We start from the raw sequence: 19,849 nt of genomic DNA, 5'->3' as shown, positions 1-19,849 counted from the left end.
TTTCAGTCTTTCACAAACCCTCCTTTTGCCCATCACTACATCTGTCTTGTAATCGTAAAAACACGATCAACAACCAACTTAGGTAAGGCCAAGACAGCTATGTGTGAAGATCCAGGTGAGCCAAAAGAATTAGAAGAAAACCTGTTTGATTATATCGCAAATAAAACTCAACCAATAAATTTGCAGGCATGCTTCAGCATTAGCACAGCGCAAGAAGAGAGAAACTTAATAGAATAACTTGAGTGGCCACAGTAATAACATATAAAAGCTCAAACAGTTTATCCTGTGATGCAAACCATGCTTTGTTAGGATTTGATTAAATACTTTATATTCAGATATAAATGATTATGAATAATTTAAAGCATGGCTTGTTTTAAGAATCTCTCTGCAAAACCTCTCGATTATTTAGAAAATATATATTTATAAAAAGAAGTCTCTCAAAATCATACAAAATGCTATAATGCTCAATACAATACTTAATAAATGATAGAGAGAAACCAACAACAGTTGATCTGCTAGAAAAGTTAAGTTTTTTTTGTTTTGTTTTGTTTTTTTATGGCGGTGACGAGCATTGCGTAACAAGTTTATCTGGAATGACTCAGTCTGTTCATGGCCATGCTGTGTGACTGACATCATGTTCATGCCAGTAAAGTAACCTCACTGTTCTTGTCACAGCAAAACAAACATGTGGGGAGAGAGTGGGCTTAAATATAGACATTCGAAATGGAACAGAACTCAACACTGTAGTATTCTTGTCAATTTTCTTGCAATTTATTTATAATCCCCTCTGTTAATCCTTGATATTTATAACTGAGTATGGAGGACCACAAGAGCCACATGCAACGAAATAAAAAATTGTGTGCTTAATTAATGAATTGTAGAATAAAATCTGCATTTGTAAATTCATTTTTGAATTCCAATTGAATAAACAGATTTTTAAAATGCTTTTTAAGTCTTCATTTCAAAAACCTTTTTCTCAATTGCACTTTAATAAACTTCATTTCAGAAACCTTATTTAATATGTGAGTGCACAGATTCATTCTCAACTGGACATAAATGATGATCAAAGGTTGTATATATGATGAAGTCATCAAATCCCAGCCTCTAACACAGTGCGCTGAATCTTAGCTTTGAATGTCCAGTATATTCTAATCAGTGCAATTTAAGCATTCACTGAACCTACAGTATCTACACCTGTGTGGCAAATGTGTGGTAAAGATACAGATAATGAAGTTTAATTATTAATACAATATACATCATGAGAAATGAAAGCTGAAATTGATTCAGTTTAGTACTTTTCTCTGTATGTGATTATGAAGGCCTTAAATTCTGTGATATATACTGTAAATGATTTTCACAGAGGTCTTAAAGTAGTTAAATCACTGCTGATAGTCTGGTTGTTTATATTTTCACGTTTTTGTGTCTGTAGGGCTGTTTGATGACGATTTGGACTCCTCTGGGAGATGAGGACACACCCACATCTGTTCCATACTGCAGCCATTGATGGTGTTACAGCTCTGAGTCAGCTTTAGGCCATTAGATGCACACACTGGAAAACCAGCACCTGGACTTCATGCAGGAGAGACATCACAGCAGGGGCAATTCTAGGATCAGAGCTTTGGGGGTGCTGAGCACCCAGAGAGCTGCCCAGCCAGGCAAGATAAACTTTACACGTCACGATGAGACTTCTTCCCTGTCTCTGTCAGTCCCTGCATCCTTAAATGTCTCCAGTTGTCCCGAGTTCCCTTTGACTGTCTCCTTGGTGCATTTAAACCCCTGTTCCTCCCTGTCCTCATCGTCTGTTATCTTCATCTCCGCTATCAGTCATCATAATTTTGCCATCTCTGTGCAAGTCTGCAAATTTCTTTATTAAATCATAAGATTCTTAAATTCATCAAGTCTCTCTCTGCCTGGGTCCTCGTCTCAAAACATGACATCACCGTTCTGTACATTTTAACACAACCCCCACATTTGTGAAAGCAAAACACTTTTTTGAGAAGTCTGTAACAAAACCATCAAATCTGATAAAGGTTATTTAAATGATTCTCATAGTGAGTAAGAAGTAAACTGAGTGCATGTTTTGGACAGAGATTCACTTTTAATGTGTATGTATAATATAATACAGATACATAAAAAACACTCCCAAAACAGAATAAATTATTACAAAATATTAATAAAAAACTATAAAAATGGAGGCAACTTTGCCTGTGGTAGAATACAATGTATGAAAAAATCTTTACTTCAGATACTAATTTAACTAATTTAATAATACTAATTTTGTGTTGTAAGATTTATGAGTTTCATGCTTTCATAGTGGTACTTGGGAGAGCTTGACATTTTTCTCAGGTGGTACACACTGTAAAAAGTTTGAGAAACACTGATAAGTGTTTCTCTGCCGCATAAGTCTGTATGCAGCAGTCATACAGACAACTGGACAGTCCAAAAGTTGGCCTACCTATTACTGGCTGAGGTTTTAGTAGAGTTGTGGCTGAACCACATAAAAATATATCATAATTTTAATCTCCCCAATCAATGATAATGTTATGTTGGAATGTTGTTAAAGAGGGTCAAAAATGTTTCAACCCAGTTTGTTTTGCAGATTCTGTGTAGCAGCTTTAATACAGGGAGGACACAACAGCAGGCTACGGACAATTTTAAGTTTTAGATTTTAAGTAGGCTGTATACATTTCAGTGGGAGCAACAGGACGGTCAAATGTCGCTGAATTTACTACAGAGTAGGACGGATTGTAGGGTAGCAAACATCATTGGAAAACACGTTTTCAACACTGCAGGTTACCTGGTGTAATGTTTTTCAGCTAAAAAGAAACATGACTCCTATCTAACTACATAAAGAGTAACTGAAGGTTAAATGCTGCTAATATGTCCTGTTTTAATCCAGGCACTCCACCTCCGCTCCGCTGCATCTCAGCTACCATCGCTCTGGCAGCAACGACCCTAGAGCCAGAGTGGGGGCGAGCTGGAACAAACCATTTTGGGAGGGGGAGGGTTATCTATACTTTTGTTGTTAAAATGTTCCGTCTCAACCAAGTACTGTATGCTTTTTATATTTTTAGTAGTGTGTCACACATGCAGCAAATATTGTCAAAAAAGTAAGAAATCTTTGGGGGTGCTTTGATTCATTTCAGCACCCCCAAAAATGGGCTAAAATCGCCCCTGCATCACAGGCTCCCTCAGTGGAATGAAAGTCTGCTGTGCATATATATCTCTGTCTGTCTGACAGACAGACAGACAGATAGATATATCTATATCCAGGGGGTTCGGATCCATGTATAATTGTGAACTGTAGTCATACTGGGGGGAAGTAGGAATGAATACCAGAATGTATCTGAAATAGATAAGGCCCATATCAACCCAGTTTTGATCTGTTTATAGGATCAAAACTGGCTGTTCTCCATTTTTTTTCATACAGAAGCTCTATTCATTCTGCATTCAACTCTTACCAGTGACAAAGAACAGTTTAACCTATCCCTAACTAGCCTGACCTTTACAGCTAATTTACTCCATGAAGGTAACTGCTAATGTACACTGTGATTCATGTCTTTCCACATGGACAGACAAGATCATTGATCCACCTCAACACAGAGACAAACTACAATATATATCTTTTTCTACTTAAAATTTACCAGAAGTTCTTAAACTTTTTATTGCACCTCAAATGGTTTGATAATTGTGGCCCTGAAGGGCAAAACACCTGCTCCCCCCTTGCTCCCCATGCAGCATCTGAAGTCAATTCATACTGCACCTTTAATGTTGATGCACAGCAGGTAAGGCCTGGACTAGTGTTTGATTATTGATATCGAAGCAGTTTTCTTTTCTTTTTTTTCTTTTTTTTCGTTGGTGCAGTTGTTGGGTTAGTTGCACTGCAGTGTAACAATCAAATGTTAGACTTTAGCTATTAGCAGTGGCTCATGGTCAAAGTAGGCATTCTCTCCCTTCCTAATTATGTCCCTTCATCTATTTTCCCTTAAGAGATTTGATTGGGCAATTAATTTTCACTGATTAAAAACAACTAATGAGCTGCTGTCAGTAAAAAGGATCGGTCCTTGTCTCCAGGATGTTTAACAGGTTTAGGTGCAAAGCGTTTAGTTCAAGTAAAAGAATATGGATGCAGATCTCCAGTTAGGTTTAATTTATGATTGATTTTGTGACATTCACACACACCAGGTTGACGGTGCAATAAGCAAGGGGAAAAGATGTAAACAGTCGGATCTCTAACAGTGCTTGTAGGGCCAGTGTGATGCGCCCCTTCATGCAGCTTGTATAATCATATCGACAAAGAAAAAAAAAGACATATCGGCCCACAAATGCACCAGCCCACTGTATGCAAGATTACCAGCACAGCGCTGGTTCACAGTGACTGCTGAGTGGGTGTGAATGAGACTTGTGTTGTATAAGTGCTGCCAGCAGATGGCAGCACAAGAATTTTAGTTCACCCAACATGACATGATTGTGGAAATATAACTTTGGTATCAGTGTTTGGAGTTTGGCAATGACAGAGTGACGCTGTTTTCTGTCTAAGCTGTGATAATTTAGTCTGAAAGGGGAAATAACACAGAGCGGAGAGGTCACTGGATCCATTCTGACCTGGCACGACCTCTGCAGCCGTCAGTGTCTTTATGTACTGCAGCCTTACAAATAAACTAGGAAATGAATAACATAAAACATGTAAAACCTATATTTAGGATATTTTATACATCTTTTTACAAAACCAAACGTGGTAAAAGTAGTACTACATCTTGGCTTTGTGCTCATTGCTCATTGCTCTACAACAGGGGTGGGCAATCTTAGTCCATGAGGGCCGGAGTCCCTGCAGGTTTTAGATGTGTCCTCGAACCAACACAGCTGATTTAAATGGCTAAATTAGCTCCTCAACATGTCCTGAAGGCTGTGTCCGAATTCAGGGGAAGGATGCTTAAAATGCCATATTTGGAGGCAATGACGTCACAGGGACGAGGCGAGGACTGTCCGAATTCAAAGAGCACTCAAAATGTGGCGACAAATGTGTCCTACTTTTCCGCGAATTTGAGGGTTAGTCGTGTCCGAATTCAGGGGAAGGATGCGCCAATGCCAAATTTGGAGGCAATGACGTCACGGCGACGCGACGAAGGCTGTCCAAATTCAAAGAGCACTCAAAATGTGGCGACAAATGCGTCCTACTTTGCCCTGAATTCCAAGGATGGTCCGATGTATCCTTCATGTCCTACTATATCCCAGGATTCATTGCGGGTCATAGAGGAGATTTGTTTCTGATAACGATGGTGGTCGAAGCAGGAGAGGAAAACACTTTCAAATGTAAGTATATGAAAATCTGGTTGTACAAAAGTTAAATTGTTATAGCGGTCGTTTTGTTAAGCTTTGGGCATCTGCATAGACATGTTTCTTTTCTTTAAAATAACCATAAACCAGCTTGTATCGCGGATCCCGCGATTTTTCATGTATTGCCGCTTACATACAGCTAATTTAGATTTTTTCGAATCTGTGATATGTTGTGGGGAACAAAGACCAAACGGCTTAATTTATTAAAACGAGGAGAAAACGATCACCTCTTCACTGGGGTGAAGAATTGGGCCGCTACAGCGTGGATGTACAAGAATAAATCAATGTACACATCGTATTCATATGAGTACGGTCCTATTAACCCTCATGCTGTACAGCAGCGGTCCCCGACCTTTTTGAGCCACAGACCGGTTTATGTCAGACACGGAGCCTTTAAGGTATCGCGGATAAATACAACCACATAAAATGATCCAACCAAGACAAAAACTGTGGTATTTTGTAAATATAATAATAAACGTGAATGTACTGTGTAACTGTGTAACTTTATTAGAAGCGTCCTCCTGAAAATGCGCCAATATTGACAGTAACAGTATCCTCCTCTCTGCCACTTAATGCTCTCTGGTGGCTATGGTAACGTGTAAATATTTCTTTCAAAATAAGACACACAACTACAACAAGGGAAAGACTCAGGGAAACAGAGTTAACGATAAAACCCCTGAAAACCATAACTGTCACACCGGAGCCTTAACTCTCGTGGCCCGGTACCAAACGACTCACGGACCGCTGCTGTACAGAACCTGTGATGTCCAGACGGTGTTCCTCTGGTGTTCTGCTGTGAAAACCTTTGGGCTTAGGGATTAACATAGTTGCCATGGTTTCCTTTCTTCTCTTATTTGTTGTGTGTGATCAGGACAATTCTGGAGAGGATGGGCCTGCAGGGGAAAGTCACCCCCTTGCAGGCCAGAAGACATGAGATAACTTTAAAGAATACAAAGTATGTATGTGTGTTATCAAGAAGATAATTCACAAGAACACAAGTTAATAAATGTGCAATTACTAAGAGTTGTTGTGGTGTTTTTATTTGCCTGCTGTCATTTTTGATTTCCTCTGCCTTTAGGATTGCAAGTATCCAGGCTCAGGAGAGGGGGTCAGTGGGAAGTCCACTGCTGCTACTTGGCCCTGGTTTGCCCTCATGGATGAGGTGATAGGACAGATGCCTTCCATTAAGCCTCCTGTCCTAATTTCCTCTCTCCCTGAGGACACTCCAGGGCCAAGCGCAGCAGTGGGTGACCAAAACGACAGCGATGACGAAGCGGCTCAGCCACCTATGACCGGGAGAAAGAGGAAAAGAGATGATGAGCTGCTAGACCTCATCAGAGAGGACATGAGGCAGCAAAGAGAGGCTGAGGAGAGGAGAGCAGGGAGAGGACGGACAGACTGTTTTCACTTCTAGAAAGATTAGTTCCAAAATGAGTTATGCATTAAGAAATTTATTTATTTGAATATATTTGTTACATTGTTATATGTGTTGCATTAGTTTAAAGGTTTTATGTTATTAATAAATTGATTCAAACAAACAGTAATTGTCACTGAACTCAATCTTGTTTACAGGCATTTTTAACATGTATGAACATAACGCTAACTTTGAACAGTATTACTTGGATATTTATTTGATAGCAATAAAGTAAATAACAATAACAATTAAACAAGAATATTTCAAATACACAGTATGTAAAGATGGAAAAACAATATTTTCAGTTGTTCACACAGGATTAACCTGAGTGACCTGTTCCTGGACTGTTTCTTGAACAACTGTAATAGATTACAGGAAGTCTCTGGCAGTGTTGCTGAATCTGCCCGAGCAAGATCAGACGTGGATGAGCTGCTGCAACTGAGACCTGCGGTTTGTCTTTTCTGGTGGGCGAGTGGAGAATCACACAGGGTGGTCTGCAAAGAGAGCTTCAGGATGCTTCCTCCCACTGTCCACTGCATCGTCCATCCACAGGGTTTGCAGGGCTGGCTCACTCGTGGCTGCCACACCACTAAGATGTTTACAGAAATATGCAAGCAGGAGATGGTGGATGCTATATTATTAGTATAATACTTGTAACTCTGTAGCAGACAACAGTTTGATAAAGTGCTATGTAAAAAAACAAACAAACAAAAGATTAGATTCTATACGTTTCAAAGATATTTAGTTTATATATTTTATATGATACAGTACATGTGTGAGAATGACCGATGTTGTGGCAAAAAATGATCGTCTGCCAAAAACTGATTTCCGGTTTTTGCCCTAAACTGATTGCTCGTATTTATCCTGCTATTAATAACTTGTTGGTCTATAATACGTGAAACATGTCAAATGTGTCCCTCATTAGTGATATCAAGTCACTCTGAGCCACCAGCAACATTCCTGTAACAAGGTAGAAGCTGCAATCAGTTTTTGGCAGTGACTTTTATGTATCCTTTATTTATCCAGTTAAAAAAAATCTTATTGACATTAGAAATTTATTTTTTAAGAGTAATCTGGCCAAGAGGACAGCAGACAGCGCAACAAATATATCAACTGTACCTACATTATAACCAGAGTTATAAAGATACTTGAACAACAGGTAATTATTGTATATATAAAACCCCTTAGTAAACCATGTTCACCGAAGTCTATTTACCAACATACATAAAGATATTACACATATTACACTCGGAAACATTGGAAATCAGTTTTGGCAGGCGAACACTTTTTTGGCACAACGCTGGCAATAATTCAATTATCCGTAATTAGCTAAGTAATTCCTAAATGCGTGTAGATTAAAGAAAATTATTTTACCTGGATATGATTGTCTCTGATGAGCCTAAGGTACAAAACGTGCGGGCGGCGACGATAAGGTTTTTCTAGCTCCTCGAGAATTAAAATTGTCCACACAACGGAGCGACATTTCTGGGTCCATTTTAAAGTTTTCGCGCTGTGGCGCCAGCGTCCGGAAAAACACGCAAGTAAGGGCGGAGTTGAAGGCTAGGAGGCTGTCCACAGCCCATCTGTTATGTTGGATACTCATTGTTTGTTCAATAAAGTTTCTATGGAGAAAAAAAGGGGGCTGTCCAAGCCGCTCACTTCCTGACTACCCGTCCGTCTAAGGACACTACCTTGTGACGTAGGTAGGTAGTGTCCTTATGAGCATCCTTCCCCTGAATTCGGACACAGCCGAAGTTTTCCAGAGGCCTGGTAAAGAACTAATCATGTGATTCAGGTGTGTTGACCCAAGGTGAGATCTAAAACCTGCAGGACACCGGCACTCGTGGACTGAGATTGCCCACCCCTGTTCTACAACCACAGATCAATGACCATTGATCAGTTGTCAGTGGAGGGACAAATAACAAATAAGAAAGAGACATACAATCCCGCTCTGGGGGAATCCACTTGTTATAGTCAGGAAGAAAAACATAAATTAGAGATATATTAGAAAAATAAAATAATAAGAAAAATAAAATAAAAGAACCAATATACTATACAAAAGTGAATTGTACGGTGTACAAATGTTTGCTATTTACAGTAAAATACATTAGATGACGTTTATTTTTACAGGTATTTATTGCATGTTTTTATTGAACAGTATGAGTGCTGATGAGATGAAAGACCTGCAATAGTGCTCCTTTACTGTGGCTGTAACAGTCTACTGCTGAAGGAGCTGCTCAAGGAATCCAGTTTCATGTAGGGGGTGAGAGAAGTACAGTTAGGTCCAAGTAATGTCCAACTATCTCTAATAATCGGCTATGTACCACAGGCCTTCAAGGTGGCTGTTGTTAAACCTTTACTCAAAAAGCCATCTCTAGACCCAGCAGTCTTAGCTAATTACAGGCCGATCTCCAGCCTTCCTTTCATATCAAAAATCCTTGAAAGAGTAGTTGTCAAACAGCTAACAGATCATCTGCAGAAGAATGGCTTATTTGAAGAGTTTCAGTCAGGTTTCAGAGCAGGGGCAATTTTAGCCCATTTTTTTTAAGTAGAAAAAGATATATATTGTAGTTTGTCTCTGTGTTGAGGTGGATCAGTGATCTTGTCTGTCCATGTGGAAAGACATGAATCACAGTGTACATTAGCAGTTACCTTCATGGAGTAAATTAGCTGTAAAGGTCAGGCTAGTTAGGGATAGGTTAAACTGTTCTTTGTCACTGGTAAGAGTTGAATGCAGAATGAATAGAGTTTCTGTATGAACAAAAATGGAGAACAGCCAGTTTTGATCCTATAAACAGATCAAAACTGGGTTGATATGGGCCTTATCTATTTCAGATACATTCTGGTATTCATTCCTACTTCCCCCCAGTATGACTACAGTTCACAATTATACATGGATCCGAACCCCCTGGATATAGATATATCTATCTGTCTGTCTGTCTGTCAGACAAAGCACCAAAGATTTCTTACTTTTTTGACAATATTTGCTGTTTGTGTGACACACTACTAAAAATATAAAAAGCATACAGTACTTGGTTGAGACGGAACATTTTAACAACAAAAGTATAGATAACCCCTCCCCCCTCCCAAAATGGTTTGTTCCAACTCGCCCCCACTCTGGCTCTGGGGTCGTTGCTGCCAGAGCGATGGTAGCTGAGACGCAGCGGAGCGGAGGTGGAGTGCCTGGATTAAAACAGGACATATTAGCAGCATTTAACCTTCAGTTACTCTTTATGTAGTTAGATAGGAGTCATGTTTCTTTTTAGCTGAAAAACCTTACACCAGGTAACCTGCAGTGTTGAAAACGTGTTTTCCAATGATGTTTGCTACCCTACAATCCGTCCTACTCTGTAGTAAATTCAGTGACATTTGACCGTCCTGTTGCTCCCACTGAAATGTATACAGCCTACTTAAAATCTAAAACTTAAAATTGTCCGTAGCCTGCTGTTGTGTCCTCCCTGTATTAAAGCTGCTACACAGAATCTGCAAAACAAACTGGGTTGAAACATTTTTGACCCTCTTTAACAACATTCCAACATAACATTATCATTGATTGGGGAGATTAAAATTATGATATATTTTTATGTGGTTCAGCCACAACTCTACTAAAACCTCAGCCAGTAATAGGTAGGCCAACTTTTGGACTGTCCAGTTGTCTGTATGACTGCTGCATACAGACTTATGCGGCAGAGAAACACTTATCAGTGTTTCTCAAACTTTTTACAGTGTGTACCACCTGAGAAAAATGTCAAGCTCTCCCAAGTACCACTATGAAAGCATGAAACTCATAAATCTTACAACACAAAATTAGTATTATTAAATTAGTTAAATTAGTATCTGCAGTAAAGATTTTTTCATACATTGTATACATTCTACCACAGGCAAAGTTGCCTCCATTTTTAGAGTTTTTTATTAATATTTTGTAATAATTTATTCTGTTTTGGGAGTGTTTTTTATGTATCTGTATTATATTATACATACACATTAAAAGTGAATCTCAGTCCAAAACATGCACTCAGTTTACTTCTTACTCACTATGAGCATCATTTAAATAACCTTTATCAGATTTGATGGTTTTGTTACAGACTTCTCAAAAAAGTGTTTTGCTTTCACAAATGTGGGGATTAAATTGTGTTAAAATGTACAGAACGGTGATGTCATGTTTTGTGACGAGGACCCAGGCAGAGAGAGACTTGATGAATTTAAGAATCTTATGATTTAATAAAGAAATTTGCAGACTTGCACAGAGATGGTAAAATTATGATGACTGATAGCGGAGATGAAGACAGACGATGAGGACAGGGAGGAACAGGGGTTTAAATGCACCAAGGAGACAGTCAGAGGGAACTGGGGACAACTGGAGACATTTAAGGATGCAGGGACTGACAGAGACGGGGAAGAAGTCTCATCGTGATGTGTAAAGTTTATCTTGCCTGGCTGGGCAGCTCTCTGGGTGCTCAGCACCCCCAAAGCTCTGATCCTAGAATCGCCCCTGTTTCAGAGCTCATCACAGCACAGAAACAGCTTTAGTGAAGGTTACAAATGATCTTCTTATGGCCTCTGACAGTGGACTCATCTCTGTGCTTGTCCTGCTAGACCTTAGTGCTGCATTTGATACTGTCGACCATAATATCCTATTAGAGCGATTAGAACATGCTGTAGGTATTACAGGTACTGTGCTGCAGTGGTTTGTATCATATCTATCTAATAGACTCCAATTTGTTCAAGTAAATGGAGAGTCCTCTTCACACACTAAGGTCAATTATGGAGTTCCACAGGGTTCGGTGCTAGGACCAATTCTGTTTATATTATACATGCTTCCCTTAGGCAGCATCATTAGAAGACATAGCATGCATTTTCACTGCTATGCAGATGACACGCAGGTCTATCTATCCATGAAGCCAGGTAACACACACCAATTAGTTGAACTGCAGGAATGTCTTAAAGACATAAAGACCTGGATGGCCGCTAACTTTCTGCTTCTTAATTCAGATAAAACTGAGGTTATTGTACTCGGCCCTGAAAATCTTAGAAATATGGTATCTAAGCAGATTCTTACTCTGGATGGCATTACCTTGGCCTCCAGTAACACTGTGAGGAACCTTGGAGTCATTTTTGACCAGGACATGTCCTTCAATGCACATATTAAACAAATATGTAAGACTGCTTTCTTCCATTTGCGCAACATCTCTAAAATTAGAAATATCCTGTCTCAGAGTGATGCTGAAAAACTAGTTCATGCATTTATTACTTCCAGGCTGGACTACTGTAATTAATTATTATCAGGATGTCCTAAAAACTCACTGAAAAGTCTTCAGCTAATCGAAAATGTTGCAGCAAGCGTCCTGACAGGGACTAGAAAGAGAGAGCATATTTCTCATGTATTGGCTTCCCTTCATTGGCTTCCTGTTAAATCCAGAATATAAATCAAAATCCTGCTCCTCACATACAAGGTCTTAAATAATCAGGCCCCATCTTATCTTAATGACCTTGTAGTACCATATCACCCTATTAGAGCACTTCGCTCTCGCTCTGCAGGCTTACTTGTTGTTCCTAGAGTATTTAAAAGTAGAATGGGAGGCAGAGCCTTCAGTTTTCAGGCCCCTCTTCTGTGGAACCAGCTTCCAGTTTGGATTCGGGAGACAGACACTATCTCTACTTTTAAGATTAGGCTTAAAACTTTCCTTTTTGCTAAAGCATATAGTTAGGGCTGGACCAGGTGACCCTGAATCCTCCCTTAGTTATGCTGCAATAGACGTAGGCTGCCGGGGATTCCCATGATGCATTGAGTTTTTCCTTTCCAGTCACCTTTCTCACTCACTATGTGTTAATAGACCTCTCTGCATTGAATCATATCTGTTATTAATCTCTGTCTCTCTTCCACAGCATGTCTTTATCCTGTTTTCCTTCTCTCACCCCAACCGGTCGCAGCAGATGGCCCCGCCCCTCCCTGAGCCTGGTTCTGCCAGAGGTTTCTTCCTGTTAAAAGGGAGTTTTTTTCAATTCAATTCAATTCAATTCAATTTTATTTATATAGCGCCAAATCACAACAAAAGTCGCCTCAAGGTGCTTTATATTGTACAGTAGATAGCACAATAATAAATACAGAGAAAAACCCAACAATCATATGACCCCCTATGAGCAAGCACTTTGGCGACAGTGGGAAGGAAAAACTCCCTTTTAACAGGAAGAAACCTCCGGCAGAACCAGGCTCAGGGAGGGGCGGGGCCATCTGCTGCGACCGGTTGGGGTGAGAGAAGGAAAACAGGATAAAGACATGCTGTGGAAGAGAGACAGAGATTAATAACAGATATGAGTCAATGCAGAGAGGTCTATTAACACATAGTGAGTGAGAAAGGTGACTGGAAGGGAAAAACTCAATGCATCATGGGAATCCCCGGCAGCATAACTAAGGGAGGATTCAGGGTCACCTGGTCCAGCCCTAACTATATGCTTTAGCATATAGTTAGGGCTTTCCGACTTTCATTGTGATTTTGGTGCTATACAAATAAAATTGAATTGAATTGACTAGTCTGGCTAAGATCTTCCTCTTCCCCACCTCTTTTATGGAGTCTAGAGGACAGGCTAGAATAGAAAGTGCTAGCCTAGTGACTAATCTCTACCTATAAAGTTTGGAGTCTAAATTGTTTTCCTAAGTCATGTGACCGTGACCTCTGACCTTTAAACTTGACGTAGTACATACTAAAACTTGTTATTTTATTATCCCTATCCATTTAACTAGATCAGAATTGGCTGAAATCTTTTGCTTATATAAGCTGTAAATACTTGAGATGTTAATATATAATCTGCTGTGGGCCCTGTGTGGATGCACCCCCATCTGCAGCTGCTTCGGAAAAGTATGGGTTTGTCCTGCACACTTGACCCCACAGTTTACCCACAGCTACCCACTGTGGGTCCACACAGGCATGTTTGCTGGATAGAAGCTGTAAGAAAAGACCTAGGAGCAGATTAGAATAAAGTTTTAAAAAATAGTATAAAAGAGAATCTATTGGTTTAGGTCAATGAAAGTCATAAGTGTTTAATGTGTTTTTTAAAGGATAATTTTGAGTCTAGTAGCACTCCCAAACACTTAAATTCCTCAACATTAATTAGTTCTTGTGCAGCCAAGTGAACTTTTACTACAGCCACAGTTGTTTTAGGTTTACTAAAAAACATTTAAACGGTTTTTTTAACATTAGGCACAGGTATGAGTCATTCAGCCATTTTTGCAAATCATGTAATGCCAATGAAAGCTGATGGGTTGCATCATCAGCAGTTCTGGCTTGTGTAAAATTTACCATATCATCAGCATAGATAATCGTGTCCACATTGGGCAAGTCATTTACATAAAGTGATAATAACAGGGGGCCTAGAATTGAACCCTGAGCAACACCTTGCTTACATTAACGATGGGTGACTTGCTATTCTTTATTTGCATGCATTGTTTTCTATCTGATAGATAAGACTGTATCCATTTAACGGTGTGATTACTAAAGTTAAATGTTGACAGTCTAGACAAGAGCTTAAGATAATTCAGTGTCAAACGCACGCTTGAAAGCAAGAAAAATAGCCGCAACATAACTGCTCTTGTCTAAGTAAGATTTCACTCTCAACCAATAAACAGACAGCCGTTTCAATTCATTGAAGAGTGCGAAATTGCATTTGGTATTTGCATAAGGTGCAAACCTGGATTGGAGTCATTAAGATGTTCGATGACAGAATTAGCAACCCACTTTTCTGCTATCTTTGAAAAGATAGGGAGTATGCTTATAGGTCGATAATTAACAGGGTCTTAATTATCACCCGATTTATAAATTGGTGTAACTTTTTCACCTTCCAACTCAGAGGAATGACTGCCTGTGTGATTGATAAATTAATAAGATGGGTCACTGGCACCAAAAGACAAGATTTATAATGCTTCAGGAAATTGGTATCAAATGCAAACTCATCCTTTGCTTTAGAACTTTTTAATTTAGAGATTATACTTTCTACTTCATTTTCTGTAATTTTTTGAATATTCAACTTTGAATCTTGAGAAGAAACATCCTTTTTGGTGTCGGTATTCCCGGTATTTCATTCATTTTGAATACTTCCACACCTGCTTCATTAGGCTTTAGCCGAAAATGTTTAAAAAAGTCATTTTTACAATGTCAGAGCTCTAATATGAAGATGTCACCTTAAAAATGTGTTTCATAAACTGTGTACTTAACAGCAGTTACTTGAAGGCTAAAACACAAATGTCATGTCTTTAATTAAGATCATGAATGTGTTCACAGATTTCAGTCAGATATTATTTTTCTTCTAGTATGCCTCCAAAAGTTATAAAAGACAGTTGGTGGTTATAATACAGTTGATTAAATGTTAAAGTGCCAAGAAACAAAGAATACAGCTATATTGAATTAAATATCAAAATAAACCAATAAAAATAAAAGTCAAACACTAATATCAATTATATCAATTCCTATTTTGTATTAAATGACAATTCATCAGGAGATTTATACACTGATGTTCAGTTAATTTATACAAAAATACTGAGAATTCTGACAAAAACATTAAAAATGAGCTTATAAAAACGAATGATTTTGCTCAGTGTATACTGTATATAATAATATCACATATCTTCAGATAAATAAAATTGTGAGAATAAAAAAATAAAAAAATCACCTGCCATAAAACCGAAAGAAATTCAGGAATGACATTATGGATCTACCAATAGTTGAGATAAAGCCTCCCAGTGAAAACAGTGTGTCTAAGGTATAGATGTTAGTCAGGCCCAGAGATTTAAGAGACTTAAGCTCATTTGGAATATCAAAGAAGGGGTCGCTGATGAGTTGGAGGCACTTTAGAGGGTCTCTAGAGAGGAGTCCGTCCAGTGATTCCATTGCAAACACCTTCAATATCACAGAGTCATCCAATGAAACCAGTGCAAAGACTGTGGTCTTTTCCACTTTCACTTTCTCACCCTCATCTCTGACCTTGACCAGCTTCTTTATGGTTTCTGTAATGTGTTCCATAAATGACACCAAGACTGTGTATCTGGCCATGAATTGCTTGTCAAGTCTTGTGAGAGAATCTTCAATGTCTTTGTTGGTGTGCTGTTTAGAAAACCTGTGAGTGACTTCAAGTTGGTCAAAGTGAAGCTGAACAGATTTGAGAGCGTTTTCCAAATCCTCCAGAGCTTGATTGATACAGTCTGGACTCTGACTCCTGTCTTGCTGCTTCAAAGATGTAAATGCACGGTTGTAATATGCAATAGCTCCCCAACAGTGATCCTTCTGAATGGCTTTAGTGTACATGTTGATGCTCTCTACAAACTTCCCGTTTTCATGCAGGTCATTACCAAAGCTAATGTAGTGGTAGAGGTTTGATGAGGGCGATTCTCTCTGTCTGAGTTTCTGCCTTGCTGTGTCCAGATCAGTTTTCAATCGACTTTTTAACTCTTCAGTAGAGTCTTTTGCACTGAAGATTGTGAGTAGCCACATACCCCAAAACTCATTCAGAGCAGACAAATCTGAAACCTCTGGTTTATTGTTACTGCTTTTGTAGACATCATCTAGTACATCCAGATAATCATTGAAGAGCTCTTCTTTCTTCTTCATGTCTGGTATCTGAAACTCCAAGTAGTTTGATAGTTCATGAGCCACTGAGCTGTCTCTGACCTGTTTAATTATGTTTATGTCTTGCTGTGATGGTTCAGTCAAAATATCCTTCAGTGTTGATGACATTTCTGCAGATCCTTTATTACTGTTGATTTGTTGATATGACCTTAACTGCATTGCAAACAGATGTTTAAGCGGAGTTACATCTGTTAGATTTCTATATAATGAGCGGCGTTTCCTTGTTAAAAGCAGTAACTGAATTGGCTCTGCCAGATGACTCAAACAGACAATGAGCTGAGCAGATCCTGGAGATCCTTGTCTGGCAGTTCGGCCGAATGCCTGCGCCTCTACACGAGCATTCTTGGGCAGGAAGGTCTGCGCAACAAACAAACCTCCAGCTCCCTTTACTGTGTCAGAAACCTGAAGGTCTGTTCCACGGCCAGCAAGGTTTGTCGCTATAATGACTTCTCCTGCTTCAAGCTCCTTGGAAATGACTACACTGTTGTCCACGTTGTTGTTTATGTAAAGTTTTCTGTTCTGGACTCTGTCTCCTAGCTCTTGATCTATCATCTTTGCTCGTTTGATAGTCTCACAAATGATGAGCACAGCTCTAGGATCCCTGTATGATGTAGGTCTGGTTTGTGCAATGACAACATCACAGAGTTTTTCAACCCATTCTTTTTCATCCTCCACAACAACACCTTCAACCTCAAACAGCTTTCTACGTTTGAATGAAGGTATCTGACAGGTTTTGATATCGTCATAAATCTTTTGCAAAGTCTCAGTCTCTTTTTTTTGACCGAGAGTTCCAGACATCCCATAGATCTGGTTTTTATACTTTTGAAGCAAGCCCACATTAGACATGTAGTTTGTGATGACTGTCATGTCACTCATCTTTGACTTATGTTTTCTTTCAATAAACTGTTGAAGTCCATCATCCCACTTCATGTTGTTCTCAACAACCCCAGTGCAGCTGTAGTCCACGGGCACGATTCCATGTTTCTCCATCACATATTCATGGTCCTCTGTCATGAGTTGAGCTTTAAATGCATTTTCAATCCAGACTTTTAGTTTAGATTTGACCAGCTCTGAAAAGAAACCTGGGATGTAGCAGCTGCTTTTAGCTTGGTTCAGTTCACATGGTGTAAAATGAATTGATCTCTTTACTTCCTCTTCTACAGCTCTCACCACACTGTTGTGATCAGAGTACATGTACTGACAGAAGCCACCATCAAGTAAAAGCAGTGACACTCTTCTTCTTTCCTCATGTTCACTCTGCAGCTCTTTGCAAAGTTCCTGTATTTCACCATTGTTATTTATATGGTGGAGAGCAAACTGGCAAGATGGAAATTTCCTTTCCACTGCTTTGAAGAACTCAGCCAGCTGGTCAGCAGTCGCACTTTTAGTCATTTTATTTAAGAGACTCGGGTTCTTTCTCAGGTCCTTGACTGATCCTTTCGACAGTATACCTGTGTCCTCTGCTATCTGATGAATGAATGACTCATCGGCATCTTTGCTCATCATGTTTTCCAGCACTTGATAAAAAGGATATTTTGGCCCTACTGTTGTATCTGTGCCAATTTTATTGTACTGATTAGCAGTGGCCCATATACATGCCAAGAGTGGGTTGAGATGCTGTAAAGCAGGCATGTTACTGCTTAAATAGACAACATGATGACCCTTGTCTAGCATCAGGGAATCCACTTCATCCACTACTGTGCACTGGAATTTCCTCTGCCCTAATATGTCCATCCTGTGAAAGTGGTGCCAAAGCCAGTCACCAGCAAAGTCTTCTGCAGTGCCGTAAACAACTTGACACTCATAGCACTTTTTTAATTCTTCATCAGGCCTGTTGCAGTTATAATCTGCAGTGATATTCAACTCTTTATAAAATCCTTTCCATTCTTCAAGATCTCTTTTTGCAAGAACTGATGAACTTGACATGATGTCGACTTTTTCCCCTCGCAGAGCTCTAAAAGCTGCAAACATGGCCACGATGCAGGACTTCCCTTCTCCTGTGCCGACCTGAATCAACCGCCCTGTTTCTGAAAGAGCCATCAAACACCAGCTCACCATCTGTGTCAGTCGTGGCTGAAATGGCATTTTGGTATTTTTAGTTTTTGCTTTTTCAACAGCAAAACAGAGCTTCTTTAAGATGGTTTTGAGTTCACTCTTCTGTGAGCCATCCTCAGGAATATCACACCCTTCATGAACCGTTGATACAATATCTCTGACATCATCTAAAAGCTTTTCATCGACCTGGTTTAACTTGTCTTGGCGGATTTCGTCAATGATTTCATCCAGAGTCTTCTCTCTGTCATTGGCTAAATATTCCTTCAAGGTTTCATCTGTTACAGTTTTGTCTTGCAGCATCTCCAGAAGTGTTTTTCCATCTTCATTTTTCCAGTCTGAAGTAATAAAGTGAATCTCTATGCAGTGCAACATTTTTATCATCCATGCGAGAAAGTTAGATTGTTTTGTTGATGACTCAAATCGCTTCAAAAGGGCATCAAACAAGTCACTTACTTTATTTGGGCTCCATTTGATATTTGTTACCAGTCCTTTCAGCTTCTTGAGAAGTTCTTCTTCATCATCCATTTTCTTAATGAGATTATAATAATCTGTTATTATGTGTTGAGATTGTTACTTCCCAAGTATTTATGTATTTATTCTCTCCACTGTATCAGTACACTGACAATCATAGTCTAACACAGGCACTAACACTTCTGTAACCTGTACATATTTGCTTGGCAAGAAAAAGGTTGCTGGTTTTACTGCAGATGGAGGCACAAATCTCCTTTGCGGTTGCATCAAGTCGGGCATTCAGTGTAAAACTCAAACATTAACAAATACTATACTGTGGCAACTGTTTGCAACAAGAAAGCAATGGAAAATAGCTTCTTCTATTCATATTGAATGCAGTGTTTTTTAAATCCAATACTGACCTGTTGACATGATGAGAAAGATTGCTGATGATGTGTGTTTGACAAGACGCCTCCGGTGTTCTGCTGTCTCTGTTCTTGAGCCAGTATTGTTATTTCACCCCTTTTGTTTCTCTTTCACAAACCCTGCCCTGCCGTCATCAAACGTGAATTTCCTGTCATGCCTGTTATGATTTGCATCTACTGTAATTTAAGAGACTTACTTTGAAGAAGTCATTTAAATAGAGTCTGCATCTAAAGAGCAAAACAGTCACTATTCCAGCAAGAAATAATTCGATTTTTATAATAATTTCAATAAATTGTAGAGTGAGCCCAAAACTTTTCAAATTGTAGGTGTGTCCTGTTTGGCTAAAGTCATGTCATGCTTGTCAAACCTCTTCATCATGGAAAGAATGACAGGCATCGCTGGTTTTAATGTACACCGAACAGAAATACAAACACAACAGTTTTGTTTTTGCTCCCATTTTTCATGAGCTGAACTCAAAGATCTAAAACATTTTCTACTTACACAAAATACCATATGCTCTCAAATATTGTTCACAAATCTGTCTAAAATC

At 39.2% G+C, this 19,849-nt stretch overlaps 1 protein-coding gene across 1 annotated transcript; it reads right to left on the bottom strand.

The window, feature by feature from the left end:
• Positions 1-15,388: 15,388 nt before the first annotated feature.
• On the bottom strand, positions 15,389-19,422 carry LOC112843799 (protein translocase subunit SecA-like). Its single transcript, XM_025902820.1, has 2 exons — positions 19,296-19,422; positions 15,389-18,951 (listed from the first exon to the last, which is right to left on the bottom strand). Exon 2 carries the CDS (start codon positions 18,946-18,948, stop codon positions 15,412-15,414), a length of 3,537 nt encoding a protein of 1,178 aa, XP_025758605.1. The 5' UTR covers positions 18,949-18,951; positions 19,296-19,422; the 3' UTR covers positions 15,389-15,411.
• Positions 19,423-19,849: the final 427 nt, after the last annotated feature.

Source organism: Oreochromis niloticus, linkage group LG3 (assembly GCF_001858045.2).
Source record: "Oreochromis niloticus isolate F11D_XX linkage group LG3, O_niloticus_UMD_NMBU, whole genome shotgun sequence".
NCBI lineage: Eukaryota > Metazoa > Chordata > Actinopteri > Cichliformes > Cichlidae > Oreochromis > Oreochromis niloticus.
The sequence above is the reverse complement of the archived record's forward strand: the minus strand, read 5'-3'. Positions and strand labels throughout refer to the sequence as shown.

Excerpts from the sequence above, each read along its gene's own strand:
- LOC112843799 (XM_025902820.1), bottom strand. The coding sequence starts at position 18,948 with ATGGATGATGAAGAAGAACTTCTCAAGAAGCTGAAAGGACTGGTAACA.